At 41.8% G+C, this 26,894-nt stretch overlaps 1 protein-coding gene across 6 annotated transcripts; it reads left to right on the top strand.

Annotated features, from left to right (window-relative positions):
• Positions 1–210: 210 nt before the first annotated feature.
• Positions 211–26,894, top strand: LOC137324639 (heterogeneous nuclear ribonucleoprotein Q). 6 transcript variants are annotated; one of them, XM_067989172.1, is made up of 12 exons: positions 211–356; positions 1,353–1,515; positions 4,045–4,163; positions 6,099–6,206; positions 7,265–7,378; positions 7,766–7,942; positions 8,027–8,162; positions 10,504–10,709; positions 13,585–13,734; positions 19,015–19,136; positions 21,306–21,829; positions 23,934–26,894. In XM_067989172.1, the coding sequence occupies exons 2-12, from the start codon at positions 1,353–1,355 to the stop codon at positions 23,960–23,962; spliced, it is 1,848 nt and encodes a 615-aa protein (XP_067845273.1). In that variant the 5' UTR covers positions 211–356; the 3' UTR covers positions 23,963–26,894. The 6 variants fall into 6 exon arrangements, with proteins under 6 accessions (XP_067845273.1, XP_067845274.1, XP_067845275.1 ...); XM_067989173.1 differs by having other exon boundaries at positions 21,306–21,814; XM_067989174.1 differs by having other exon boundaries at positions 21,306–21,814; positions 23,937–26,894.

The following is a 26,894-nucleotide window of genomic DNA, read 5'->3' on the forward strand; positions in this document are numbered from 1 at the left end:
CCCTGTGATTCTCCAGCTGTCCTCAGAAACCCATTCAGTGGATAGGAAGGAAGCACCTGTCACTCGACTTCAACGGGGGTGGGGGAATGGATGGAGCCTTCCAGCCGCTCCTACCCAATGGAAAAGCGGGAGGGACGGGCTCGGGCGGGAGGCCACGCCCGCCATTGACAGTGTCCTTGCGGGGCAGGTCGGGAGACCCCGCCATGCGAGTCGGTAAGCGCGTGAGAGGAGCTTGGGGGCTTTGAGAGTGGCGCGCGCCGAGCTGAGCCGCCATTTTGTAAAGCTCAGTACGAGACAGCGGAGGGGGAGACAAGCGAGCGAGCCGAGTCCGCAGCGCTGCCGAGACCGGGAGCCAGGTGAGCGTTAGCTGGCTTCGCGTCTACCTGGCTTGCTGGGCTGGAACGGCCTGTGTGTCGGTATTTTACGTGCTTGTAACTCGGGGTGATGGGGAGGAGGGGGCTGTACCGTACCCGACTGCGAAAATCGAGCTGTGTCAGAGCGCGGCACTAGGCCGCAGGGCCTGAGACGGCCCCGTTTAGAGGGTGGAGTGGGTTTCGGAGGGGAGAGGGAGAGAAGCCGCTGTCGTTCTGTCTAAGGAAGCCCTGGTCGCTTCAGGCGGAGGGAAGGGGGTCCGAGCGGGTTAGTAAATGTGATGAGGCGGCAGCAGAGCAGCCTGAGTGCGGCTATTGTCTGAGTCACATGGCCGGTGGGTGGAGGGAGGGGGTGGAGAGCGAGAGCCGCTCCCGGCTCGATTCGTGGAGAGCATCCGGGGTGACGGGAGAGGAGGAGGAGGAAGCTGGCGTGAGTTGACCCCATCCCGTATTACCGCTGGCCTCACCGTGACGCACCGGCTGTTGATTCGCCCTGGGGTCCCGGGATTTGTGGTGGGAGAGGGAGTTTGTTGGGTGTGCTGGTGAGTCCGGCCCAGCTGATTGGCGATTTAAGCAGGCCCCCCCCCCCCGGTGCCGTGCCCGGGCAGGGCCCGGCTGTCCTGCTCCTTCGCAGACACGTGTAGTTGAGCACAGCTCCCGGCCAGTTCGCAGGTAGGCGCTGTCACGTACCGCCCGGAGGAGTGTTTGAAAAGGGCGGGAAGACTCTGTTTAATCGCCTGTTATTGATCTTTTAACTTATTTAGTTGCTGTTTCCAAAGCCGTCACTGATGGGGTGGGGGTGATGATGACTAAAGCTGAGATCACTGGCGATTTGATCCCCCAGCCAGTCTGTTCATGTCTGGTTCCTTTCCGCCCCTTGTGTTTTAATGATTGTAATGCTGTCAGTTTAAACCTATCCATTCCCAGATGAAGACATTACCACATACGATTTTACTTCTATTTCTGTGTACACGTGTACAGATGTCCGCTAAAGAAATGGCTACCGAACATATGAATGGAAATGGTACAGAAGAACCGATGGATACTTCCACTGCCGTTGTTCGATCTGAACACTATCAGACTTTATTAACCGCTGGTTTACCACAAAACGTTGCAGACAAACTAGATGAAATTTATTTAGCAGGTAAACTACATTTATGCTCTCAAAACTACATTTGTATATTATCAATTTTATGCACACTGAACAAACTTTCACCCGTTGTGCCTTTGAACTTTAAGTTTATTTGTTATACTTCACATTTGCAAACTGATGCCTTTCCTGTTTTCATTCAATATTCGTTGTACAATTTCAATGCAGTGAAAAATCTGATGCAGGGATAAGTCAAAAATATCCCTTTACATTATTGTTGCTTTTGCATGGGCTGCGAAGGGTAGTTTGGGTTGACTCATCCCTCATGATGTAAGTGATGTGCACCTATTTATGTACAGAAAATTTGTATTCAAGACAAATGTCTTGAATGAAGTACTTTTGTACTGTAGTCACAGTTGCGGTGTAGGCAGATTTGCACACAGCAAAATCCCGCAAACAGCAATGAGATAAATGACCAGATAATTTGTTTATAGTTGAGAGGTTAATGTTGGACAGGAGAATTTGCCTATTCCTCAAATAGTGCCCTGGCATCTTTTATGCCCACCTGAGGGCAGGCGAGACCTTGGTGCAATGTCACCTGAAAGATGGTATCTGACATTACAGAACTCTTGCACACTGAAGTACAGCCTAGATTTTGTGCCCAATTCTCTGGAAATTTCCAAACTGTCCCACACTGCTTTTTGTCACTGGCATGGGGCGGGGGCGAAGAGAACATGTGAGTTGACAAAAATTCATGGGTAAACTAAAATATGTTTTGGCATTACTTTCCCTTCACCTGTGACTATTGGGAGGCCTTTTGCTCTATGTCTTACTTGCGTTTCCTTTTGGAACGTGCCAGTGCACGCATTCAGTGCTTTTCTCTTTTAATAGAAAGCAAAGGAATGCTCTTTGAAGGTGGGGTATTCCAGTACTGATAGGGAAAACATTTCCCCCCCCCCCCCCCCCTTCCTGTGAGAAACGGCCCAGGCTGACAATTGAAAGTAGGAGCTCCCCGTGAGGGGAAACTGAGTGCATTATTCTCTAGCCAACTTCCATCTCCGTAACATTGCCTGTCTCCGCCCCTGCCTCAGCTCATACGCTGCTGAAACCCTCACCCATGCCTTTGTTACCTCTAAATTCGACTCTTCCGATGCTCTCCTGGCTGGCCTCCTACCTTGCACCCTCCATGAACTTGAGCTCATCCAAAACTGCTGTCCCAATCCTAACTCGCACCAAGTCCCGTTCACCCATCACCCCTGTGCTCGCTGACCTACCCTGGCTCCCAGTCCGATTTTAAAATTCTCATACTTGTTTTCAAATCTCTTTTTCCCCCCCCCCCCCCCCCTTTTTTATGGCCTCGCCCCTCCCTATCTCTGTAACCATCTCCAGCCCTACAACCCTCCGCGATCTTCTTACTTCTCCAATTCCGGTATCTTGCGCATTCCCGATTTTCGTCGCTCCACTTTTGGCGGCCGTGCCTTCAGTTGCCTAGACCCTGAGCTCTGGAATTCCCTCCCTAATCCCCTCCATTTCTCTATCTTCTGAGATGCTCCCCAAAACCTACCTCTGACCAAGCTTTTGAACATCTGTCCTAATATCCTTATGTGGCCTGGTGTTATATTTTGTTTGATAACACTCTGTGAAGTGCCTTGAGACGTTTTGCTATGATAAAGGTGCTATATAAATGCAAGTTGTTGTTGTGCAGTACATTGGAACATTTGAGTGATCCTAAAACAAAATGCCATATGGGATTGCAGAGTGAAAAAGTCGCAGCTTAGCCTGGGCCAGTTCTCATTCTGCACGTGGTTGATTTCCAGAGGGGTTATGGGACAGTGATCTGGAATGGGAGCACAGATATTTATCTCCCTTCATTGCTCCCATTTTATTTCCTTTCCCAAAAACCTGAGGACAAAATAGTGACTGGTGAAAAGTGCATGTGTGTAGATATCCAGATTGGGTTGTGATTCAGACACTCTGGGCTCACACTAGGGCAAGACGCTTGATGCACCTACTGTGGTCGTTGGCCTTCTTGGAATTGAATTGAGTACATCAAAACTCACTGCACTAAGGACTGATAGTGCAGGTTTTTAATCCTGACATTTGGCCATTGATGGAGCAGAACTGAAATCTATACCTATGTCTATCAAGTTCAAGCAGACAAATCCTAATGGCATGGATGGCAGTAGGACCCCAGTTATGTGTTGACTGGTACTTTGTAGAGTGAATATTGATTTTTGGGGGCTTACCGTGCCATTTGTTTCAGGAGAGTCAGGTCTGTTTTCACAGTGCAGCTGTGGCACTAATAGTGGCTGGGGAGAGTAAGACTGTACAACTGCAAGCACACAATGTTACGTTTGTTAGCGAGCTTTCATTAAAGATTAAACTGCAAGCAAATACTACATCAGTTTTAGAAAGATTGTTGAATATGGAGATTCTGGAAACAAGTAACATTTCGAACTAGTATATTTAATTTTAACAAAAGCTTAAAACTGATTGTCCTATTTAATCTTATTGCTGCATATATTCAGTTGTACTGTCAAATGTCTGGCATTTAATAACGTGCTGCCTTGGATTTTTCTGTAGGTTTGGTTTCTCATAGTGATTTAGATGAGAGAGCAATTGATGCCTTGAGAGAGTTCAATGAAGATGGTGCATTATCAGTACTACAACAGTTTAAGGAAAGTGATCTTTCCCATGTTCAGGTAAGGATTCTTCTGTTTATTTGTAGTTATCTAAGCAAATAATTGTATGCAGATTATGTGGGGAGAAGTGAAATCTAAATTATATAGCATTAACATAAGAACGTAAGAAATAGGAGCTGGAGTAGGCCAATCGGCCCCTCGTGCCTGCTCCGCCATTCAATAAGATCATGGCTGATCTGATCCTAACCTCAAATCTAAATTCATGTCCAATTTCCTGCCCGCTCCCCGTAACCCCGAATTCCCTTTACTTCTAGGAAACTGTCGATTTCTGTTTTAAATTTATTTAATGATGTAGCTTCCACAGCTTCCTGGGGCAGCAAATTCCACAGACCTACTACCCTCTGAGTGAAGAAGTTTCTCCTCATCTCAGTTTTGAAAGAGCAGCCCCTTATTCTAAGATTATGCCCCCTGGTTCTAGTTTCACCCATCCTTGGGAACATCCTTACCGCATCCACCCGATCAAGCCCCTTCACAATCTTATATGTTTCAATAAGATCGCCTCTCATTCTTCTGAACTCCAATGAGTAGAGTCCCAATCTACTCAACCTCTCCTCATATGTCCGCCCCCTCATCCCCGGGATTAGCCGAGTGAACCTTCTTTGTACTGCCTCGAGAGCAAGTATGTCTTTTCTTAAGTATGGACACCAAAACTGTATGCAGTATTCCAGGTGCGGTCTCACCAGTACCTTATATAACTGCAGCAATACCTCCCTGTTTTTATATTCTATCCCCCGAGCAATAAAAGCCAACATTCCGTTGGCCTTCTTGATCACCTGCTGCACCTGCATACTAACTTTTTGATTTTCTTGCACTAGGACCCCCCAGGTCCCTTTGTACTGCAGTACTTTCCAGTTTCTCGCCATTCAGATAATAACTTGCTCTCTGATTTTTCCTGCCAAAGTGCATAACCTCACATTTTCCAATATTGTATTGCATCTGCCAAATCTCCGTCCACTCACCCAGCCTGTCTATATCCCCCTGTAGGTTTTTTATGTCCTCCTCACTCTCTACTTTCCCTCCCATCTTTGTATCATCTGCAAACTTTGATATGTTACACTCGGTCCCCTCCTCCAAATCGTTAATATAGATTGTAAAGAGTTGGGGACCCAGCACCGACCCCTGCGGAATACCACTGGCTACTGGTTGCCAGTCCGAGAATGTACCATTTATTCCAACTCTCTGCTTCCTGTTAGATAACCAATCCTCCACCCATGCCAGAATGATGCAATTTTGATTATCTAACCTCCTATGAGCAATCAAATCCCAAAATAAGATAGAGTTGCTGTAGTTTTTCAGGTGTGTACCACTTGATCCCTTTTTATTTATCCTGTTTAAAAATTCACAATTACATTCATCTTTCTATTTATTTAAGACTATCGTAGCTGTGGGATACTGACGATAGTGGTATGACTTTGGGAGCCAGCAAATGCCACAGTATTTCTTTGGCTAAATTTACTTATTAATGTTAAAAAGATGAATGTGTGGCAATTTTTTGTTACACCACGTATATTTAATATTTCATTGCTGATTAATGTGTGGTGTAGCCGTTGGGTATAATTCAAAACTTTTGTTTAATGTCAAGATCAAGCATCAGTTGAATGTACTTTATCACTAGCCTTGCAGCATGAGCTACTACACCAATGTGACATTTTGTATTTCTCGTGCAAGCCATCTTTGTGATCAATTGGTGCTGGCTATTGATAATTTTGTGCTGTGACATATTCGGCAGTGGTTGAGTTTCAAATTCCATTGGTTGTAGAATCCTTGGTCACTAGAGAGAAGGGACTTTCCAATCCATTGAAACTTAGTCAGTTCCTTCAATGGTTTTATTAAAAGGTAAATCGTGTACATCAGGAGTGGGAGCAGGGAGAAAGTAGTCCTGTTCAGTCATGGTAAAGGCATCGATTTAATCTATTGATATTTCTTTCTGTGTAGAATAAAAGTGCCTTTTTATGTGGCGTAATGAAGACTTACAGACAGAGGGAAAAGCAAGGGTCGAAGGTGACAGAGGCTAATAAAGGTCCAGATGAGACAAAAATTAAGGTATAGTGCTTACATAATAGACCTGGCTTTTTTTTTTAACTCAATTGCTTGTTTTCTGGTGTTTTTATAGCAAATATTTCCTACCTTTTTATAGAAAGAGTGCTGTTTCCTTCAACTGAAAAAAACAATTGCAAACTTCTTTTCCCTGCACTCTTGGAAAAAGCTGACTCTTGTTGCTACATGGATTCATAGGCACTGACTCCTCCAGTATCCAAAGTTCACCTTTTGAACCTTAGTTGGCCTGATCCTTTCATCATCTGAAGTCCATCTACAGTTTGCAGTAGAGATCGCTGGCTAGCAATTGGGAAAGGATTTTCTCTTTCTTGGCCTAGGAGTGCTGTGGGTTAGACTAGGAAATGAAGCAAGGATCTTCGTGGCTCAGGATCATACTATCTGATGTATTGAAGTTCAGTGAGATTGCTTTGCATTAGTGACATGTTTCTGTACATTGGCATGTTACACACCGAGTGGTGTAACTCTAATTTTAATCTGAGGTTCCTAATCTCCAAATGGGTTGGGATGGAAATACAAAAAGCATCTTAACATATTTTCCAAATTAACTGGTGAGATCCAGGAAGAGTGTTTTTTTTTCTTTTAAATGTTCTTGTCAATTTTTCCCTACCTTCTAAGACATTGACATCAGATGGGAAATAGTTCTGTGGGCATTGATTGCTTGCTGGTACTTCATCCAAATGACCGGTCATACATCAGCTTAGATGGTGAGTTGTAAGCAAGCTGTTTGACTGCGGGGATTTCCTGTCCAAAATCCCCACATGTGGATATGGGTGGCTGGATGTTGGTTAGCAAGAACCCTAGCTGAACATTCTATGCATGGCATCAAAATCAATTGCAGCATCCATCCACACCAACTGAGAGCTTACTTAGTACTTTAGGAATTGAACCTGCAAGCCTTTCTTTGTGTCTCAGTTTAAGATTGGAACATTAATTTTTTTTCTCAATAGGGGTAGGCAGAGCTGCATTTCCTAAAATTATCATGCCTTTTGTAATGTATTGCAATTGCTTGTTTGAGATGGTTAAGTTTGTTTCTATTTTCATAGGCCCTCTTAGAAAGAACAGGCTATACACTTGATGTCACTACAGGACAAAGGAAGTATGGTGGTCCTCCTCCAGATATGGTACATTCGGGTCCTCAACCTAACATTGGTACTGAGGTGAGTAGCAGTGGTTATGGACTGATGAATGTGGCATGGATTTGGAACCTGAAGAAAATAATGCTGATATTAGTTAAAAGAATAGCAGCATGCCTGGGGTAGGTTTATTGCATTAGGATGGCTAGTCAAGAGCATTTAGTCAAGAGCTGTTGCGCTCTATTAAATGCATACAGGGGGTATTATTAAACATGAGAATTGATTGTGCCAGCTTTTGAAAGTTGATGTCTGCTTAGTCAGACGTTTAAAATTTTAACCTACAATAGAACATGTCGTAGCTAGTTAATGTAAAGAAGCATTTTATATCAGAATTCCTTAACCATGAAAGCCAAGGCTGTTACTGACATTCTCTTTTTGAACAATTTTTTAAAATCAGTCCAATTTTGTCAGATATTTGTAGGTAAAATACCAAGGGATCTCTTTGAAGATGAACTTGTCCCCCTGTTTGAAAAGGCTGGGCCAATTTGGGATTTACGCCTGATGATGGATCCTCTGACTGGTTTAAATCGAGGGTATGCTTTCGTCACCTTTTGCTCCAAAGAAGCAGCGCAGGAAGCTGTCAAATTGGTGAGATTCTGTGATGCTCATACACAGTATAGTCTATTCCCTTAATTAGGATTCATAAACTAACTCTGTTATCAATTTTGTCAGTGTGATAACCATGAAATTCGGCCTGGTAAACACATTGGTGTTTGTATTTCTGTGGCGAACAACAGACTTTTCGTTGGATCCATTCCAAAAAGCAAGACAAAGGAACAGATTATGGAAGAATTTGGTAAAGTTACAGGTAAAGTTGCATCACTTCCCTCATCCCGTTATTCCAATTGATGCACACAGCCTATTTGATAGCCACATGAATAGGCATGGTAATGGCACAGTTGTCACTGATGTACTTCACAGCATGATATAGCAGAGAAATAGCCCAAACCTCAGGCCAGTGGGATAAATTTGACCGCTGGTTCTACTCTTACAAGTTACAGCTTGTTTTCCGAAGTCTTCAATTTGTTTGCTGACTGCAGAAGCTGTAAGTCTGGTTATGCTGTGACAAAATATTGTTCTGTTGAACTTTGATAAATACCTATATGTGGGGTTGTAACTGAAGCTACAGTGTGATTTATGAATTTCCCAACAAAAGCTGAACTGTAGGTTTGGGCTTGCCTGTTTTCCTTAACAGCATAGCTGATGTTGCACTGCTTTGTCAAGGAAGATGCAAATTCCTGATGCAGCTTGATTTGGGCTTGTGATTAATCACTAATTTTGAGTCACCTTTTTATACAGTCCCATAATTATGCACGCTTGCCACTAGTTATTTGGGATGTTTCACTCCATCACTAACTGTGAGGGACTCTTGCTGATTCTCTTAATATTTTAATATTCTCCTCCCCCCACCCCCCAAACTTATTCTCCCATTGTGTGCTGGGATATGACTTCCCTTCGGTGCCATGACTCTTGATGTGCAAGCAATAGATAGTGACTGTCAGCTGGAAAGTCTAGCTGAATGTTTACTAAATCAGTACAAAATAACACCAAATCCTATGAGGCTGTACGTGGCTTTGAATTGGCCATACCTGGGAGTATTGTGCTCAGTTTTGGTTCCCACACGTGGCTAGGGATATCCAAGCCCTGGCGAAGGTATAGGGAACGATGATGTTTATCGGGATAGGTTTGAGGAGTTGAGACTGCTTTTGTTGGAGAAACTCAAATTTAGATAAGTTTTTTTGATTAGGGTTTTTAAAAGATGGGATTCGATTCTACATTTGGATTGGTTATTTGTGATGAACAGGGATAAGAGAGCTAGGGTGTCTGCATAAAATAAAGGCAAGGAGTTGGGTTAGATGTTAGGAAGTAGAACAGGTTACTGAAGAGTGCAGTGAGCATAGATTCCCTATAGCCCTTGGAATGGGAGTTGGACAAGTTCCTCAGGTAAAAGAATATTACCAGGTTAGAGGGTTGTCTGGAGTTATGGTATTCATGAGTTATTGCAGTCTCCTAGAGTTTATTCGATTTGTCTTAGGGGATCGATGAGGTATTTCCCAAGAGCAACCCCCCCTCAACTAGTCTCCATTTTTTACTCTTGGTGAGGGTGGTTGGGTGGCTGCTCCAAATGTGAATGGGGTGGGTTTCGTGTAGTGGGTCGTCTTTTTTCTGTCCTCTTCATATGCGAGCTCTAGCCATTGTTTTCTCTTGCTTTCCTCCAAGCACAGGGATGCCAATAGTAGAACTGCTGCCCTGGTTGATGCCATTTCCTAGCTGGCCTCTCTCCTGCCTACGTAAATTGCAGTGCATCCAGAACTCTGGTGCCTGCATTTTAGTCTGCATGGATTATCACCCTACCTCTCCACTTGCATCCTTGCTTTTCTGGCTCCTGGAGAAGTAGATACCAGAACCTTGAGGCATTGCGAAGATAGCTGCCATGTTTCCTGATGCTTTCTTTCTCCGGTTAAGACCTGTTGACCGTAGTGTACCATAGATTTTTTTTGGGAGAAACCCATTCTCAGTTGCTTTTATCTTTACCACTGGTTCTCAAACTGGAGCAAAAATGCACCCAGGTGGAGCGTGCCAAAGGCCCAGGAGGATCCACGGTCGACACTCTATTACTTTTAACTTGCATTGGTGATATTGCTGCAATACTCTGTCTGTGGTGCTAGTTCAGCTCAGCAACTTGGGCACTCCTGCTCACTGCATTTGTCCTTGAGAAAATGGCCTCCTTCTGTAGACAATCTACTATGGCCCCTGACAGATGTGCAGCCAAATGAAAGCTGGTCTTGCCAACAAATGCAACAGGGAAAGTAGTAGCTGGAATGAAAATGCCTCTCTTGCAGAGAAACGTAAGATTCAGCAGTCCACTCTGTCTCCCCCTCCCTGCTCCAGTGTCAAATTGGTGGGGAAAGTACTTTTATACAGGGGGTTGGGTGGGGGGGGGGAATTTGTGACTGTTGTCCATGTTTCTGGGTAAGATCTTTTAAGTCTGAAAAACCTTTCTTCCACATTGCCTAAACTTCTTTTTCATAGGACGTGCACATACTTTACAGAAAGACATAGGAAACTACTTAACCAGAAACTGGATAAATGTAAAACAACCCAGTGGGGAGCTTTTAAGTGTATAACTTTTACACTTATTTTGGCAGAGGGACTCACAGATGTGATACTGTACCACCAACCAGATGACAAGAAGAAGAATAGAGGTTTCTGTTTCTTGGAGTTTGAAGATCATAAATCTGCTGCCCAGGCCAGACGCAGGCTTATGAGTGGAAAAGTGAAGGTCTGGGGCAATGTTGTAACAGTGGAATGGGCAGATCCTATAGAGGATCCAGATCCAGAGGTCATGTCAAAGGTAATAATCCTTGAGCATTATTTTAAGTGTGATGTAACAGGTTTATTGGAATTTGTTGTCAGTGTGAAGTTTGGAATTCATGAGCTTGTTCACCCTGGCTACAATTCAATGAGTGCTGCCAGCACTTCTAATAGTAGTGATCCGGGAGCCCTGGCTATGTTTTCCATTCCCTGGCCTGGGGTGCTGTCCATTCAAAGGCATTACCATAGTCATATTCACTACCATCAACATCTTGGGGGGCTGACCATTGACCCGAAACTCAACTGGACCCACCACATAAATGTTGTGGCTACTAGAGCAGGACAGAGGCTGGGTTTATGTGGCAAGTGCCTCACCCCATGATTCCCCAAAGCCTCCACTGCCTACAACTGGAGAATACTCTCCACTTGCCTGGATGGATACAGCTGTAACAGCACTCAAGCTCAACACCAACCAGGGCAAAGCAGTCCGCTTGATTGGCACTTCCTCCCGGCATTCTGTGGCTGCACCATGTGCACTATCTAAAGGATGCATTGCAGCAACTTGCCAACTTGTTTGGGACCTGCGAGCTCCACCACCTAGAAGGACACGGGCAACTAGTGCATAGGAACACTATCATCCCCAAGTTCCCCCTCCAAGTCACACATCATCCTGACTTGGGACGTATGTCGCCGTTCCTTCGTTGCTGCTGGGTCAAAATCCTGGAATTTCCTGCGTAACAGCACTGTTCACCATAAGAATGTAAGAAGTAGGAGTAGGCCATACGCCCCCTCAAGCTTGCTCCGCCACTCTGTAAGATCATTGCTGATCTTCAACCTCGACTCCACTTTCCCGCCCGATCCCCATATCCCTTGATTCTCCTAGAGTCCAAAAAATCTTACCTACCTCAGCTTTGAATATACTCACAACTCGGCATCCACAGCCCTTTTGAGGTAGAGAATTCCAAAGATTCACAACCCTCTGAGTGAAGAAATTCCTCCTTATCTCAGTCTTAAATGGCCAACCCCTTATCCTGAGAATATGCCCCCCTAGTTCTAGACTCTCCAGCCAGGGAAACAACCTCTCAGCATCTACTCTGTCAAGCCTCCTCAGAATCTTGTATGTTTCAATGAGATCACCTCTCATTATTCTAAACTCCAGAGAAAATTGGCACATTCTACTCAATCTTTCATCATAGGACAACCCTCTCATCCCAGGAATTAATCTAGTGAGCCTGCCCCTCCTAAGGCAAGTATATCCTTCTTTAGATAAGGAGACCAAAACTCTGCACAGTACTCCAGTTATGGTTTCACCAAAGCCCTATACAATTGTAGCAAGACTTCGTTACTCTTGTACTCCAACTCCCTTACAATAAAGGGCAACATGCAATTTGCCTTCCTAATTGCTTGCTGTACCTGCATGTTAACTGTGTTTCTTGTTCGAGGACACCCAAATCTCTCTGAACACAAACATTTAATAGTTTTTCACTTTTTAAAAAAAAAATGATTTTCTATTCTTCCTACCAAAGTGAATAACCTCACATTTCCCCACATTACACTCCATTTCCCACCTTCTTGCCCATTCTCTTTGTGTCCTCCTCACAGCCTACTTTCCCACCTAGCTTTGTATCGTCAGCAAACTTTGTTACATTACACTTGGTCCCTTCATCTAAGTCATTAATATAGATTGTACAGCTGAGATCCAAGCACTGATCCTTGTGGCACCCTACTAGTTACAGCCTGCCAATCTGAAAATGACCCTTTTATTCCTGCTCTGTTTTCTGTCTGTTAACCAATCCTCAATCTATGCTAATATATTACCCCCAACCCCATGAGCCCTTTTATGTGGCACCTTATCGAATGCCTTTTGGAAATCCAAATATGCTATATCCACTGGTTCCCGTTTATCTACCCTGCTAGTTAACGTCCTCAAAAAAAACGAATAGATTTGTCAAACACTATTTCCCTTTCATAAAACCATGTTGACTCTGCCTAATCATATTATGATATTCTTGATGCCCTGTTACCACTTCCTTAATAATGGATTCCAGCATTTTCTCGATGACTAATGTCAGGCTAACTGGCTTGTATTTCCATGTTTTCTCTCTTCTCTCCTTTCTTGAATAGCAGGTTACATTTGCTATCTTCCAGTCCACTGGGACCGTTCTCGAATCTAGGGAATTTTGGAAGATCCCAAACAATGTATCACTATCTCTGCAACCACCTCTTTTAGAACCCTAGGATGTAGGCCATCGGGTTCTGCGGATTTGTCGGCTTTTAATCCCATTAGTTTCTCTAGTATTTTTTCTCTATCGATATTAACTGCTTTAAGTTCCTCATTCCCATTAGACCCTTGGTTCCCCACTACTTCTGGTATGCTTTTTGTCTTTTACTGTGAAGACAGATATAAAATATTTGTTTAATGTCTCTGCCATTTCCTTATTCCCCATTATAATTTCTCCTGCCTCAGCCTTCAAGGAACCAACATTTACTTTTGTTACTCTTCCTTTTTACATACTTGTAGGAAGCTCTTACAATCTGTTTTTAAATTTTTTGCTAGTTTACTCTCATTCTATTTTCTCCCTTTTTAGCATATGGCTGGCCTTCCACGGTTCAAGAAGGTGACCCGCCACCACAAAGGCAACTAGGGATGGGCAATAAATGTTGGCCTTGCCAGCAACAGCCATATCCCATGAATGAATCATTTTTTAAAAAAAATGGTAGCACCCCCAATGCTGCCACAGCATTGAACCTAGAACTTTGCTTGCCCCATGACTCACTTCCACACTGAGCTGTGCACTTACCCACCAAGCCATGGGCAGTAATTTCTATTAGACTTAAATACTGATGGTGATATTTAGAAAACATAGCCATTATTTGGACATAGTGTATTTTAATATATTTGCTCACTGTTGCAGGTAAAGGTGCTGTTTGTTCGTAACCTGGCCAGTACAGTAACGGAAGAATTACTAGAAAAGACCTTCAGCCAATTTGGCAAGCTTGAACGGGTGAAGAAGCTGAAAGATTATGCTTTCATTCACTTTGATGAAAGAGACGGTGCAGTGAAGGTAAAGGCTGCTGAATCACTCTGTTTTGAGGTTTAGAAATGAGGCATAATATTACAAATGCAACTTCAAGTGAATAACAGGTCTGCTGTTAGAAGGGACTCTGTTGTGATCCATGATGTAAATTCTTTATCACCATCTTTCGGCTGATTTTTTAAAAAATGATGGACAATTATTTTACTGAGGTCACTGCCCTCTTCATTCATATAATAGGTATTTAGTAAAGATAAGTATAATCAGTTTTCATAACTAACTTTCTCTGAGACGCGTGCTGTTTGCTAGCTGTGAAGAGAGACAATCGGTTATGAACGATCTGTCAACACGGCTGTCCACGTTTTGATTTTTCTTCTTATAGGGAAGCACCTAGCTGCCCTGTCCTTGTGGGTATTTTCGGTACTCAGATTTATTGGTTAGTTTGAAGTGGCTACCAGCGGCACTTTTACACATGCTTTATAATGTTCAATGAATGCATTTGTATGTGTATAATTATAAATTGCAAATATAAGCAATTTGGTTAAATCAATCATGCACCTACCTTTGGGTACTCCTGCTGACCTAATTGTCACCCATTTGTAGGAAAATTTTAAGACTTGCATACCAACAAGTGCTCTTTTGACAACTGAACCAGTTTAGCATCAGCAGATTTTAGTTAGTGGATGTTCCATCATTTGCCTATTTGATTATAACTCATTTACATACGAATATACAAATTAAGAGCAGGAGTAGGCCATTCGGTCCCTTGAGCCTGCTCTGCCATTTGATAAGGTCATGGCTGATTGTGCCCTCAACCCTACTTTTCAGTCTCTACTATAACTTTTGACTCCCTTGTTAATCAGGAATCTATCTACTCAGCCTTAAAAAATATTCAATGACCCTGCCTCCACCACTCTCTGGGGAAGGGAGTTTCACAAACTAGTGACCCTCTGGAAAAAATTTCTCCTCATCTCCGTCTTAAATGGGAGACCCCTTATTTTTGAACTGTGGCCCCTAGTTCTAATCTCCCACAAAGGGAAACATCCCCATAGCACCTACCCTTTCTAGTCCCCTCAGGATCACCCCTCATTCTTCTAAACTCCAGTGTATACAGGCCCAACTTGTTCACCAAAAGGCTTCGGTTGAAATTCAATGCAACTAACAATCTTCTCAGGTGCCATTTATACTAACCCTAAGATAGGAAATAGTATCATAGTAGGTACAGCACACGAGGAGGCCATTCAGCACAACGTGCCTGTGCCAGCTCTTTCCCCATAGCCCTGTAAATTTTTTCCCTTCAATTATTTATCCAGTTCCCTTTTGCAAGTTATCATTGAATATGCTTCCACCGCCCTTTCAAGTAGTGCATTCCAGATCATTACAACTCGCTGCGTTTTTTTAAAAAAGTTTCCTATTGTCGCCTCTGGCTTTTTTTGCCAATCACCTTGAATCTGTGTCCTCTGGTTACTGACCCGTCTGCCGCTAGAAACAGTTTCTCCTTATTAACTCTTATCAAAACCCTTCATGTTTTTGAACACCTGTCAAATCTCCCCTTAACATTCTCTGGTCTAAGGAGACCAACCCCAGCTTCTCCAAGTTGTCCACATAACTGAAGTCCCTTATCCCTGGTACCATTCTAGTAAATCTCTTCTGCATCTTCTCCAAGGCCTTGACATCCTTCCTAAAGTGTGGTGCCCAGAATTGAACACAGTACTCCAGCTGGGGCCTAACCAGTGTTTTATAAAAGGTTTAGCGTATCTTCCTTGTTTTTTGTACCATCTGCCTCTATTAATAAAGCCCAGGATCCTATATGCTTTTTTTAACAGCCTTCTCAAGTTGACCTGCCACCTTCAAAGATTTGTATATATGCACCCCCAGGTCTCTCTGTTCCTGCATCCCCTTTAAAATTGTACCATTTAGTTTATATTGCCTCTCCCCATTCTTCCTACCAAAATTCATCACATCACACTTCTCTGCATTAAATGTCATCTGCCATGTGTCTGCCCATTTCACCATTCTGTATGTCCTCCTGAAGTCTGTTACTATCCTCCACATTGTTTATTACATTTGAGTTTCGTGTCATCTGCACTCTTTGAAATTATACCCTCTGTACCCAAGCCCAGGTCATTAATATGTATGAATAAGAGCAGTGGTCCTAATACTGACCACTGTATACTTCCCTCCAGTCTGAAAAACAACTGTTCACCACTACTCTCTGCTTTTTGTTCCTTAGCCAATTTTGTATCCACACTGCCACTTTTAATCTCATGAGCTTTAATTTCCTATCAAGTCTGTTATGTGGTACTTTTGCCTTTTGAAAGTGCATACACACATCAAGCGCATTACCCTCATCAACCCTCTCTGTTACTTCATCAAAGAACTCAATCAAGTTAGTCAAACACGACTTTCCTTTAACAAATCCGTGCTGACTTTCATTTATTAGGTCATACTTTTCCAAGTGCCAGTTCATTTTTGTCCCGGATTATTGTGTGTCAAAGTTTCCCCATCACCAACTTGGGCTGACTGGCCTGTAATTGCCGGGTTCATCCCTCAGCTTTTTTGAACAGGGATGTAACATTTGCAGTCCTCCGTCACCATTCCATATCTAAGAAGGATTGGAAGATTGTGACCAGAGCTTCTGCAATTTCCACCCGTGCTTCCCTCAGTAACCTAGGATGCATCCCATCTGGACTAGGTGACTTTTCTATTTTGAGAATTGCCAATCTTTTAAGTACCTCCTTTTATCTATTTTTACACTGTCCAGTATTGCTACTACTTCCTCCTTTGCTGCTACAATGGCAGCATCCTCTTCTCTAGTGAAGACGGATGTGAAGTATTCATTCAGTACCTCTGCCTCCACAAGATGATCTTTTTTGTCCCTAGTTGTTCCCATCCTTCTTTTGACTACCCTTTTATATATTTATATGTTTATAAATGACTTTTGGGTTCCCTTTTATGTTAGTGTTAATCTTGTTCTCATACTCTCTCTTTGCCCCTCTTATTCCCTTTTTTAGATTTCCTCTGTACATCTTGTATTTAGAGAACCAGGCTGCTGCATTATCAGCCTTACATTTGTCATAAGCCTCCTTTTCTGTTTCATTTTAATCTTTATATCTTTAGTCATCCAGGAAGCTCTAGCTTTGGATGCCCTTTCTTTCCCCCTCAGGAATATGTCTACCCGAACCAACTCCGTGAAGGAGTAGTTTAATTACTGTTTTGCCTACCAATTTTTGATTCCAATCCACCTGGGCACGATCCCTTTTTAATTCACTGAAATTAGCTCTCTTCCTGTTAAGTATTTTCACCTTTGATTTTCCATGACCTTTTCCATAACTCTTCTAAAACTAATGATATTATGATCACTGTATCCCAAATAGTCCCCCACTGAAACATGCTCCACCTGCCCCACTTCATTTGCCAGTGCTAGATTCAGCACTGTTTCCTTCCTGCTTGTGCTGGAAACACACTATTCCCAAAAGTTCTCTTAAACACATTTCAGGAATTCCTCTCCCTCTTTGCCCTTTACTGTCTCAGTCTATTTGGGATAATTGAAGTCCCCCGTTATCACTACTCTGTAGTTCTTGCATCTTTCTCTAATTTGCCTGCAAATTTGCTCCTCTATTTAGGAAAGCAAATAGAATGTTGCCCTTTATTACAAGGGGGCTGGAGTATAAGAGTAAGGAAGTCTTACCACAATTATAGAGGGTTTTTGTGAGACCTCACCTGGAGTACTGCATACAGTTTTGGTCTCCTTATCTAAGGAAGGATATACTTGCCTTGGAGGCGGCACAATGAAGGTTCACTAGATTAATTCCTGGGATGAGAGGGTTGTCCAATGAGGAGAGATTGAGTAGAATGGGCCTATATTCTCTGGAGTTTAAAAGAATAAGAGGTGATCTCATTGAAACATATAAGATTATTAGGGGGCTTGACAAGGTGGATGCTGAGAGATTGTTTCCCCTGCCTAGAGTGTCTAGAACTAGGGGGGGATAATCACAGGATAAGGGGTCGGCCATTCAAGACTGAGATGAGGAGGAATTTCTTCACTCTGAGGGTTGTGAATCTTTGGAATTCTCTACCCCAGAAGGCTGTGGATGCTGAGTCATTGAATATATTCAAGGCTGAGATGGATAGATTTTTGGACACTAGGAGAATCAAGGGATAAGGGGATCGGGCGGGAAAGTGACGTTGAGGTCGAAGATCAGCCATGATCTGCTTTAATGGTGGAGCAGGCTCGAGGGGCCGTATGACCTACTCCTACTCCTATTTCTTATGTTCTGATGTTCTATCGCCTGCAATTTGGTGGCCTATAGCATAGCTCCTCTATTCCTTAATCTAACTGTATAGATTCTGTCTTTGACCCCTCAACTACATCATCCTTTTCCAGTGCCATAATAGTTCCTTTGATTAATACTGCCACCAACCCCCCCCACCCTGTCTTTTCCGAATACCCTGGAGCCAGGAATATTAAGTACCCAATCCTCCCCTTCTTTGAGCCAGGTCTCTGTTATTGCCACTATATCATAGTCCCATTTGGTGACTTGAGCCTGCAGCTCACTAACCTTATTTATCATGCTGCATGCACTTACACACATGCATTCCAAACTCATCTTAGATTGCCTTGCATTTGCCTCCTGTCTGATCCGTGATATTTCTGAACTATTCTTCACTCTAGTGCTATTTGTCCTTGCCAATCCTCTGTGCACCTTGCTTCTCCTCTCTCATGTTTCACTCTGGTGCCTACCCCCCTGCCAAGTTAGTTTAAACCCTCCCCCACAGCATTAGTTAATCTCCCTGTGAGGACATTGATCCCAGCTCTGTTGAGGTGCAACCCGTCCAACATGAACAGATCCGTCCTGCCCCAGAACTGGTCCCAATCAGGAATCTGAAGTCCTCCCCGCTGCATCATTTCTCCAGCTGCACATTTACCAATCTTATCCTACTATTCCTATACTCTCTAGCATGTGACACTGGGAGTAATCGAGATTACTACCTTTTTAGGGCCTGCTTTTTAACTTCCTCCCTAGCTCCTGAAATTCTGACTGCAGGACCTTGACCCTTTTCCTTCCTATGTCATTGGTTCCCACGTTGACCACGACTACTTGCTTTTTCCCATTTCCCCCCTCAAAATGTTCTGTACCCACTCAAGGATGTCCTTTACCCTGGCACCAGGGAGGCAACACATCATGGGGGGCAGGTTATACCTGCCTTCTATTCCCCTGCATTCTGACTTGTATTCATAAACTTATCTTTTAACCTGAAGACTTTTTTACACAGCAATCATACTTTTTCTGCTCGTTTTTTTGGCAGGCTATGGATGAAATGAATGGGAAAGATCTAGAAGGTGAAAATATTGAAATTGTTCTCGCTAAGCCTCCAGACAAGAAGAAAAAGGAACGACAGGCTCAGAGGCAAGCTGCTAGATCTCAGCTGTGAGTATATCTGCCATTTCAGCTGTTTGTAATTTAAATCATATTTGAAATTTGGTAGGTAAGATGTAACAAATAGCCCTTCAAAGAAGTGGTTCAATTAACAATTGTGCTTTCAGTGGTGCATGCAATCTGGGTCAAACTCCAGGTGGGTGGGAGTGTATGGCTATACTTCTATTTGGCCATTTCCATTGTTAACTATTCCACCTTAGTTATGTTGCAGGCATGCTACTCCTTTTTACATGATTGAATCTGCTGCATTTCAGCTGCTGTTCTGTCCTTTGAAATACAGAGTAGACTTTCACTTTTGCACTAACTGTAAAGTTAATTATGTATCATAGGTGTACTTTGAAGCAGCTTTCTTTTTAATCCCTTCATTTTTATCCTTGGTTGAGGTTAAGTCTTAAGCTTTTTTTAAAAACATTTCCTGTTACCGCACTGAGTGCCTGAATCAGCATCAAGCACTCTGATATTAGCAGTCGGGTGCTGAATTATGCTTCCACTATGCTGCCTCAACTGTAACTACAGAAGAGCAGACCCTCCACTTCCAGCACCAGATCCAATGGCCTCTGAATGAAATTGCCAGTTAGCTTCAAATTAAGGATATAGCACCCGGCGTATGCCATTCAGCCCCTTAAGCCTGTTGTGCCATTCAATTAGATCATGGCTGATCTGTACCTCAACTCAATTTACCCACCTTTCCTCCATATCCCTTAATACCCATACGAACATACAAAATTGATGGGCAGGAAATGAACAGCTAGTCCATCAAACCTGCCCCACTCCATGACTCAACACTTCCTCCCTCCTCCCCCCACAGCAATGTAATCTCCTCGGAGAGGCAGAAAATATCTGGTATTCTGGTGAATCTGTGCTGTACCTCCTCCCAATGCCTATATATCTTAACTGAGGTGCAGTGCCCGAAACTGAATGCAGTACTCCAAGTGGAGTCTGAGTAATGCTCTGTAGAAATATAGCATCGCATTCTCACTTCTGTATTCCATCCCCCTTGAGATAAAGACCAACATTACATCATGTTTTTGATTACTTTTTGTACCTATGCACTAGCTTTTGGAGATTTTTGTACATGGGCACCTCTGTTCCTCCACAGCTCCTCGTCTCTCTATATTTTATTTAATTGAACTCCATCTGCCACAGTTTTGTTCACTCACTTGGTCTGTCTTGTCCCTTTGTAACCTTCTACTCCCAACTACACAATTTAATGTCATCTGCAACCTTGAATATACAACTCTATTCCTTCATCCAAGTCCAATCTGTGATCCCCATTACAGATCCACGGGGAACACCACTTGTCACATCCCGACAATCAGAGAATGTTCCCTTTATCCCTACTCTGTCTCCTACGTCCTAACCAATTCCCTACTCATGTCAATGGAGGCATTGTGGGTCCATTTTTCCTAACCGTCTCTTGTGTGGAACCTTATCAGATACCTTCTGGAAGTCCATTCAGATGATGTCCATTGACACTCCCTTATCCACTACTTCAAAAAATTCAGATTTATGCTTTAAATATTGGAGGATGAATTGAGTCCCTTCATTCCATCAGTATGGACTAGATTTAAGCCCAGTGCCTTTAACCCTCTGCGCCAGACAATTTCCCCAGCTGTAGCTTAAATACATTTCTGACTGAAGCATGTAATTGCATGCGATAGTAAGCAGTTTCTCTAATTAGAATTCATGTATCTCACTCTGTCCTCTCTGCAAGTTTCACATTTTCACTCTGGTCTTCTGAAGTAGAGTGCTCTGTATAGTTTGATTCTCTTAATAGTGTGTATTGTCATTTTCTTAATTCTTCGATTTCAAAAGCTGCTGCAGATACACTTTGGCCTTATTAAAAGTGAGTCAAATAGAAAAGTTGACATATTTCCTCTTATGCATTCCTTATCAAAGTAAGTGGTGGGGGGGGAACAGGGAACAGACAATTCCTCAAGGACAGAGAGCAAACAAGTGAATGTGTCACTCACATCTGGTATTGCTGACTCAAATTACAGTTGCTACCAATTTGCATGGCCAGTGACTGATTGATTTAAAAAAAAATAGAACATCAACCTCTGGTGGTTTTAAAAAAAAAAGTCTGCTTAACAATGTAACTGAACTGATGAGCTTATGTATTTTCAACAAATCAAAATATAATCATCTTTTTAACTCCAGGTATGAGGATTATTACTACTACCCTCCTCCCCGCATGCCCCCTCCAGCACGAGGCAGAGGTCGTGGAGCCAGAGGAGGTTACAGCTATCCTCTAGATTACTATAATTATGAAGATTATTATGATTATTATGGCTATGATTACCATGATTACCGTGGAGGATATGAAGATCCATACTATGGCTATGACGATTATCAGACAACTGCTAGAGGAAGAGGTGGCAGAAGTGGAAGAGGTGCCCCTCTTGCCAGAGGTCGTGGAGTTCCCCAACCACGTGGAAGATCTGGATTCACACCGCGTGGTCAAATGGCAGGGAGAGGTGCTCGTGGTGCAAGAGGGGGTCCCCAGGCGCAGCAAAGAGGCCGCGGGGTACGTGGTGTGAGGGGTGGCCGCGGTGGAAATGTAGGAGGCAAACGAAAAGCTGATGGGTACAACCAGCCAGATTCGAAGCGGCGCCAGACCAATAATCAGAACTGGGGCTCCCAACCTATTGCTCAGCAACCGCTCCAAGGTGGTGATTATTCTGGTAACTATGGTTACAAATCTGAGAACAACCAGGAGTTTTATCAGGATACTTATGGGCAACAGTGGAAATAGACCATTAGGGGTTCAGTAAAATATGACTGATAGGTTATCCGAACTGACTTCAAAATACAGATTGGCCTTAAATCTGATTGGCTGCCGCTCGCTAATTGGTGACATCTGGCAAGAATCCCCCTATTTGCAGATGTATATATATTTTTACAAAAAAATTCACTTGGACTTTACTGCGTAGTCTGCAATGATTCCCACTTGACTGTGGGAAAGGCTTTTTTTGTTTTTGAAATTTGGCTGTTTGGATAAAGGCATTCCATCTAGTTTAGCAGAGGTTGGACATAATTCATCATGATTTTGCCAAAAAAAAAGTTTTTGGAAATCTGGCTCACTACTAAACATAGTCTAATATTTGGCTTCAGTGTATGTACATTACTGGTAGTTTTGTTTCCGTGGCTTTTAAAGTTAAATGCGTAATTTACAAAATTAACTTGTTGCTTTTTTTCCTGAATTTCTTGTATTTGAAGTAACTGAAGAAGCTGTATGTTACTAACTTGCATTCCTAGGAGTAGGCAAGTTGACCTAAATAAATTTGTTTGTTGTTGACTGATATTTCAAATTACTACCAGTTCTTTGGTTTGGCTATTCCAGAAGTGACACTTTGTCAAGTTCATTCTTGTATTCTCTATCTACTGTTAATGTCTATTTCAATAAAATTTCAAAATTCTATCAAACCACATGAATTTAACTAAATTCCATTTTGTTGTATAAATTTTCCTTTTGACAAATTTTTTACGATCTTTCAAAAACTGATCCAAATTCTCTAAAGAATTTATAATGGAAAACCTTGGTCAGAGTGGTTGATTATAGAAGGAAAAACTAGGAATGCGTTACTGTCTGCACAGTTCAGTTAATTATATGGATTGCTTATATATTTATGAATGGTATTTAAAATTGAGAAAACACGAGTTTAAGAAACTTGAGTGATATTTTGCAACGGCAGTGTCTTTATTCTACAGGGTTTTATACTTGCAATGTAGTTCAGGATAATAATGACGTGTAAATCAATGAGTGAACATTTGATTTTTAGTTACCTCTGACTCACTTGTTGCATTGCTGTTGTGATGGGTCATTCAACCTGAATCCAATATGCACTGCTCTTTTGTGCCAAGGAGGTACTCTGGGGATGACACCAAATAGTATGAGTTAAATGAACATGTTCTTTGTGGTTTTACTTTCTGTAACTAGAAATAGTACCATTTCAGTGACATATTTATTTTTCCAGTGAAATTAAATGTTTCTTCATGAGGATGTATTTATGAAGAAACTGCTTTAAATATATTCCTAAAACTCAAATCACAAAAAACAAACTATTCATTCTTAATTTTCAGCACTAAACGCTCAGTATGTCTGGTCTTTGCTTAACTTCTTAAAAATGCTTACAATACTTGCATAATGGAATAATTGAAACTTGTTTAACCCAGCTGCTTAAATGTGTTGCCAGAATAGGAATAGCTTATTTTTTTTATCCCTAAATTCTTAGCTCTTATTAAAAATAGGAGTGTGTCATTTCTTACATCAGTGCAGAGATTGAGGTTCTGAAATACAGATGCATTTTGGACAAAATTTATGCACTTTGGAATCTATTCAAATAAAACTCCTTTTTAAGCTTCAAATTGTTTTCATTACTTTTAACTTAACAAAATTAAATTGAATAAATTACACTGCAGTGGATCTTCTGCTTGGTGTATATTTACATTGCTGTAAGTGAATTCTACAAAAAAGTGAATGGTTTGATATTTTGAAGAGGTTAGCAGATTTGCGTTGGTTTTTTTTTTAAGAACTTGTTTTGAAACCAAATTAAGTTAAATGATACACTCCTTAGTTTTTTTAAGTTGAGCTCACTTGAGAGTGCAATGACTGCTTGATTTGTCATCTTAAATTTCAATCCTGAAATACAAGAATATTGAAGCATTAAATTTTGAATTAATGGGAACAATGTGTTTTTAAAAGCAGTAACTTTTTGTCAACCTTCTTTCTGAAACTGGTTTAGTTTTAGATCCTAATTTAATGGCTTCCTTTTGTTGCCTGGCTAGCAGGAAAACGAGGTCGAGGCCGGTCCTGACCTGTTTTGATGACGACTGACTTGCTATGTGGAGGTTACACTGGAAGCTGCTAATGGAGATAAGATTCCAGACCATGACGCCAAATGGAGACCGGGAACAGCCAAGGAAATGAAGATTGCTTCAGATTTCAACATATATGGACTATAATTTTTAAATTTTGTATAGCAAATGTACCTTTTTGTAATGTACCGAGGTAGTGGTGGGTGATGACCATTAAGTTTTGTCAAAAATTTCATAATGGTCACAAGATTCATACAATGCCAGACTTGCTCGGAAGACTTACAACCGTGTCCGAACCATCACATTCAAGTCCAGCTGATTGTAGTATTCTCGTTGTTGCTCATCACTACCTCACACAGCAGTTCTGCAAGTCATTACTCCTGAAGAAGAGAACTGCTTGCAGATGGAAGTGTAATCGCCAAAATTTCAGGTAGTCGAGCATTCCAGAAAAATGGTTCTTTTCTGAACCCGTCTTTTAAAAAGGGTTGGTTAACTACCTCAGTAGCCGAGGATTAAACTACCCTATGTGTACTGTAAATAGAGAACTGTAGACAAGAGCAAGGCTTGTTATGCTGTATTTGCCCGCAAAGGAAACCTGTTGTATTTTGCTGGTCTGGATTTTTTTTTTCATTCAGTACCCTCCTCAAATTAGTTCTGGCTAAAGTTGGGTATATAAAGTTATAGTGTGGACCTATCTTACAAATGACCAGAAACAAGTCTTGCTTTTGTCTCTATTAAACTGAAATTGCTGTCTGCTTTTTCAGATACTATAGTTAGCCTTAGGTTGTATGATAGTTGAAGGAGATGTTACTTTTGTAAGTACTGAGATGTTGGAAATCGAAAATGCAATTTGAAAGCAAACCATACATTCTGAAATAAAATACAATATCCCTTTTAATGGTTTTGTATAGGTTAGTCCTACCAATGTATAAAATTGCACATATCTTTGTGTTCTAATGAAGTTGATACAGATCACGTTCTCTAATCCAGTTTGTTTGGATTTGATGTAAACTCTGAACTAAGCACACTTTGTTCGAAAGTTGCCCTGCTGACTCAGTGGCAAGTTTCTGCTTTTGTAAATGTCTTTCAGAAATGTCTAATCTGCTTTTTACCTAGAGATTTTCCAATTCATATTCCCTGGTTCCTAAAGTTGTATACTGCAGCCCCATGTGAGTACCAACTGCAAACAGATAAAACCTTGCTGTTTATCTTCAGTGACAAGGTGCAAAACTACAGCTGAAGTTGAAAACTGCTATGTAAATTAGAACGTTTTATTAGTGCTGCAAGGTTAATTAGGGTTAATTTGGGATATTTGCTTTTGATGTATTGAAAGGGTTAAATAACTTGAGACACTTAAGGGTATTGCAGTATAATGCTTTAGAATAGGCTTAATTTTTTTAAACTTGAGTAGGTAGCAAGCTTCTTGGATAAATTTGTTAGTGAGAATTCATAATTCCCATAACCCCACACTTTGTAAATAATTGTCCATAAGCCATTTGCTTTTAATATAACTTGTAGAAGATTGTACCATAGGGTGTTTTAAATTGGGCTAATACCATGCAAATGTTAAGGGGTGGGTGCACTATGATTAAAGTCAGGGTTAAAATAATGGATATGGTTCTGAACACCTAAGGAATACCCTAGCATTATGGTGCCATGGTTTTAGTTCTGAATTGAACAATACTTGTTTGACAGTTGATACTACTTTAATATTCCTTACTGTAGGCTATCTTAACAGCTGAGTTTATCCACCAAATAGCTGAGCCATATGCAGAAGGTTCCAGCTTAATCCCTGTTCTGTGCTGAATTAACCAATGTCAGTTGGGGGTATAATTGCCCTTGTTATGCCCCTGGGTTTAGGGGTGGATAAATCAGCCATAGATCCTCTTAACACTCTCTGGAGTTCTCCGCTGGTAGTTCACATGGTTCCCCACAGTTAAATAGCATGCCAGCGTTCATCGCGGTGGTTCATGTGTGAGTAGTTACCATCTGGTTGAGGTGCTAGAGGGTGTGTAGCTGCACCCCAGCAAGGGATCGACACCTTCGGGGAGAGGGAGGGAGAAATTTGGTGCAGATATTTTTTTTTAAATCCTTGATTGCAGAAGTAACTTTCTAGATGTCAAGGCATCAGATTTTAATGTGAAAGTTGGCTGTATTTGACATCAGTCCTAAAGATCAGGCAGTTTGCAGTGTCATTTGTACTGTTGCCTTTTATCCAGAGCAGTACACTGACAGTATTCCATTCTGTTTCAGGATTGAATACTACAATCCTTGTAAGTTAAGCTGTTGCTGTAATCATGTTACACTGTCACAGTATGGGTATATAAACAACGGGCATTGTAGGTTTCATACAAGTGCCATTGTTTTTACAGTGCACCTGTAAGGGATGCAAGGGTGTGTCAGTACCTGCATGACTGTGTGAACATGCTTTCTTGTCTTGAATATCTAACCAGGGTTCCTGGAAACTTTAAAAGGACTAAGACCAAGAGAATGGATAGGGGCCAAGAAAATTGAACAACAAAAATCTAGGTAAAAATTGTGGACTAGAAGGCTAAGATATGTGAAAGAGTTTCTTTTTTAAATTTAAATCTCTATCGCCTGTTAAGGGATATTGTAGTTTTTAAGTATACCCCATGCTTCGCAAATAGATGAGAGGTTAAAATCTGGATGTGAATCAATAAAACTTGAGAAAAAGTTGCTTGGTTTTCTGTATAGTTTGATTTCAATTTAAAACTACCTGATCAATCATTGCTTTCGTCCACCCATGGAAACTGGAGATGTTACTTGTCCTTTAAGGACCTTACTGCTAAATACAGCAAGATTTCATTGGCATTGATCATCATTGTTTCATTCCTGCAGATAAACATTGTTTTATACTGTAAGCTGGAGGTGAGTGTAACTTATTTTTGTAATAAAGATTTTGATTTTTAA

Source organism: Heptranchias perlo, chromosome 8 (assembly GCF_035084215.1).
Source record: "Heptranchias perlo isolate sHepPer1 chromosome 8, sHepPer1.hap1, whole genome shotgun sequence".
Lineage (NCBI taxonomy): Eukaryota > Metazoa > Chordata > Chondrichthyes > Hexanchiformes > Hexanchidae > Heptranchias > Heptranchias perlo.

What these genes read in the sequence shown, in the direction of transcription:
- LOC137324639 (XM_067989171.1), top strand. Translation starts at nt 1,353, where the DNA reads ATGTCCGCTAAAGAAATGGCTACCGAACATATGAATGGAAATGGTACA. An exon ending in AGATGAAATTTATTTAGCAG is followed by an intron (nt 1,516 to 4,044) that starts GTAAACTACATT and finishes ATTTTTCTGTAG; the next exon opens with GTTTGGTTTCTCATAGTGAT. An exon ending in GTGATCTTTCCCATGTTCAG is followed by an intron (nt 4,164 to 6,098) that starts GTAAGGATTCTT and finishes CTTTCTGTGTAG; the next exon opens with AATAAAAGTGCCTTTTTATG.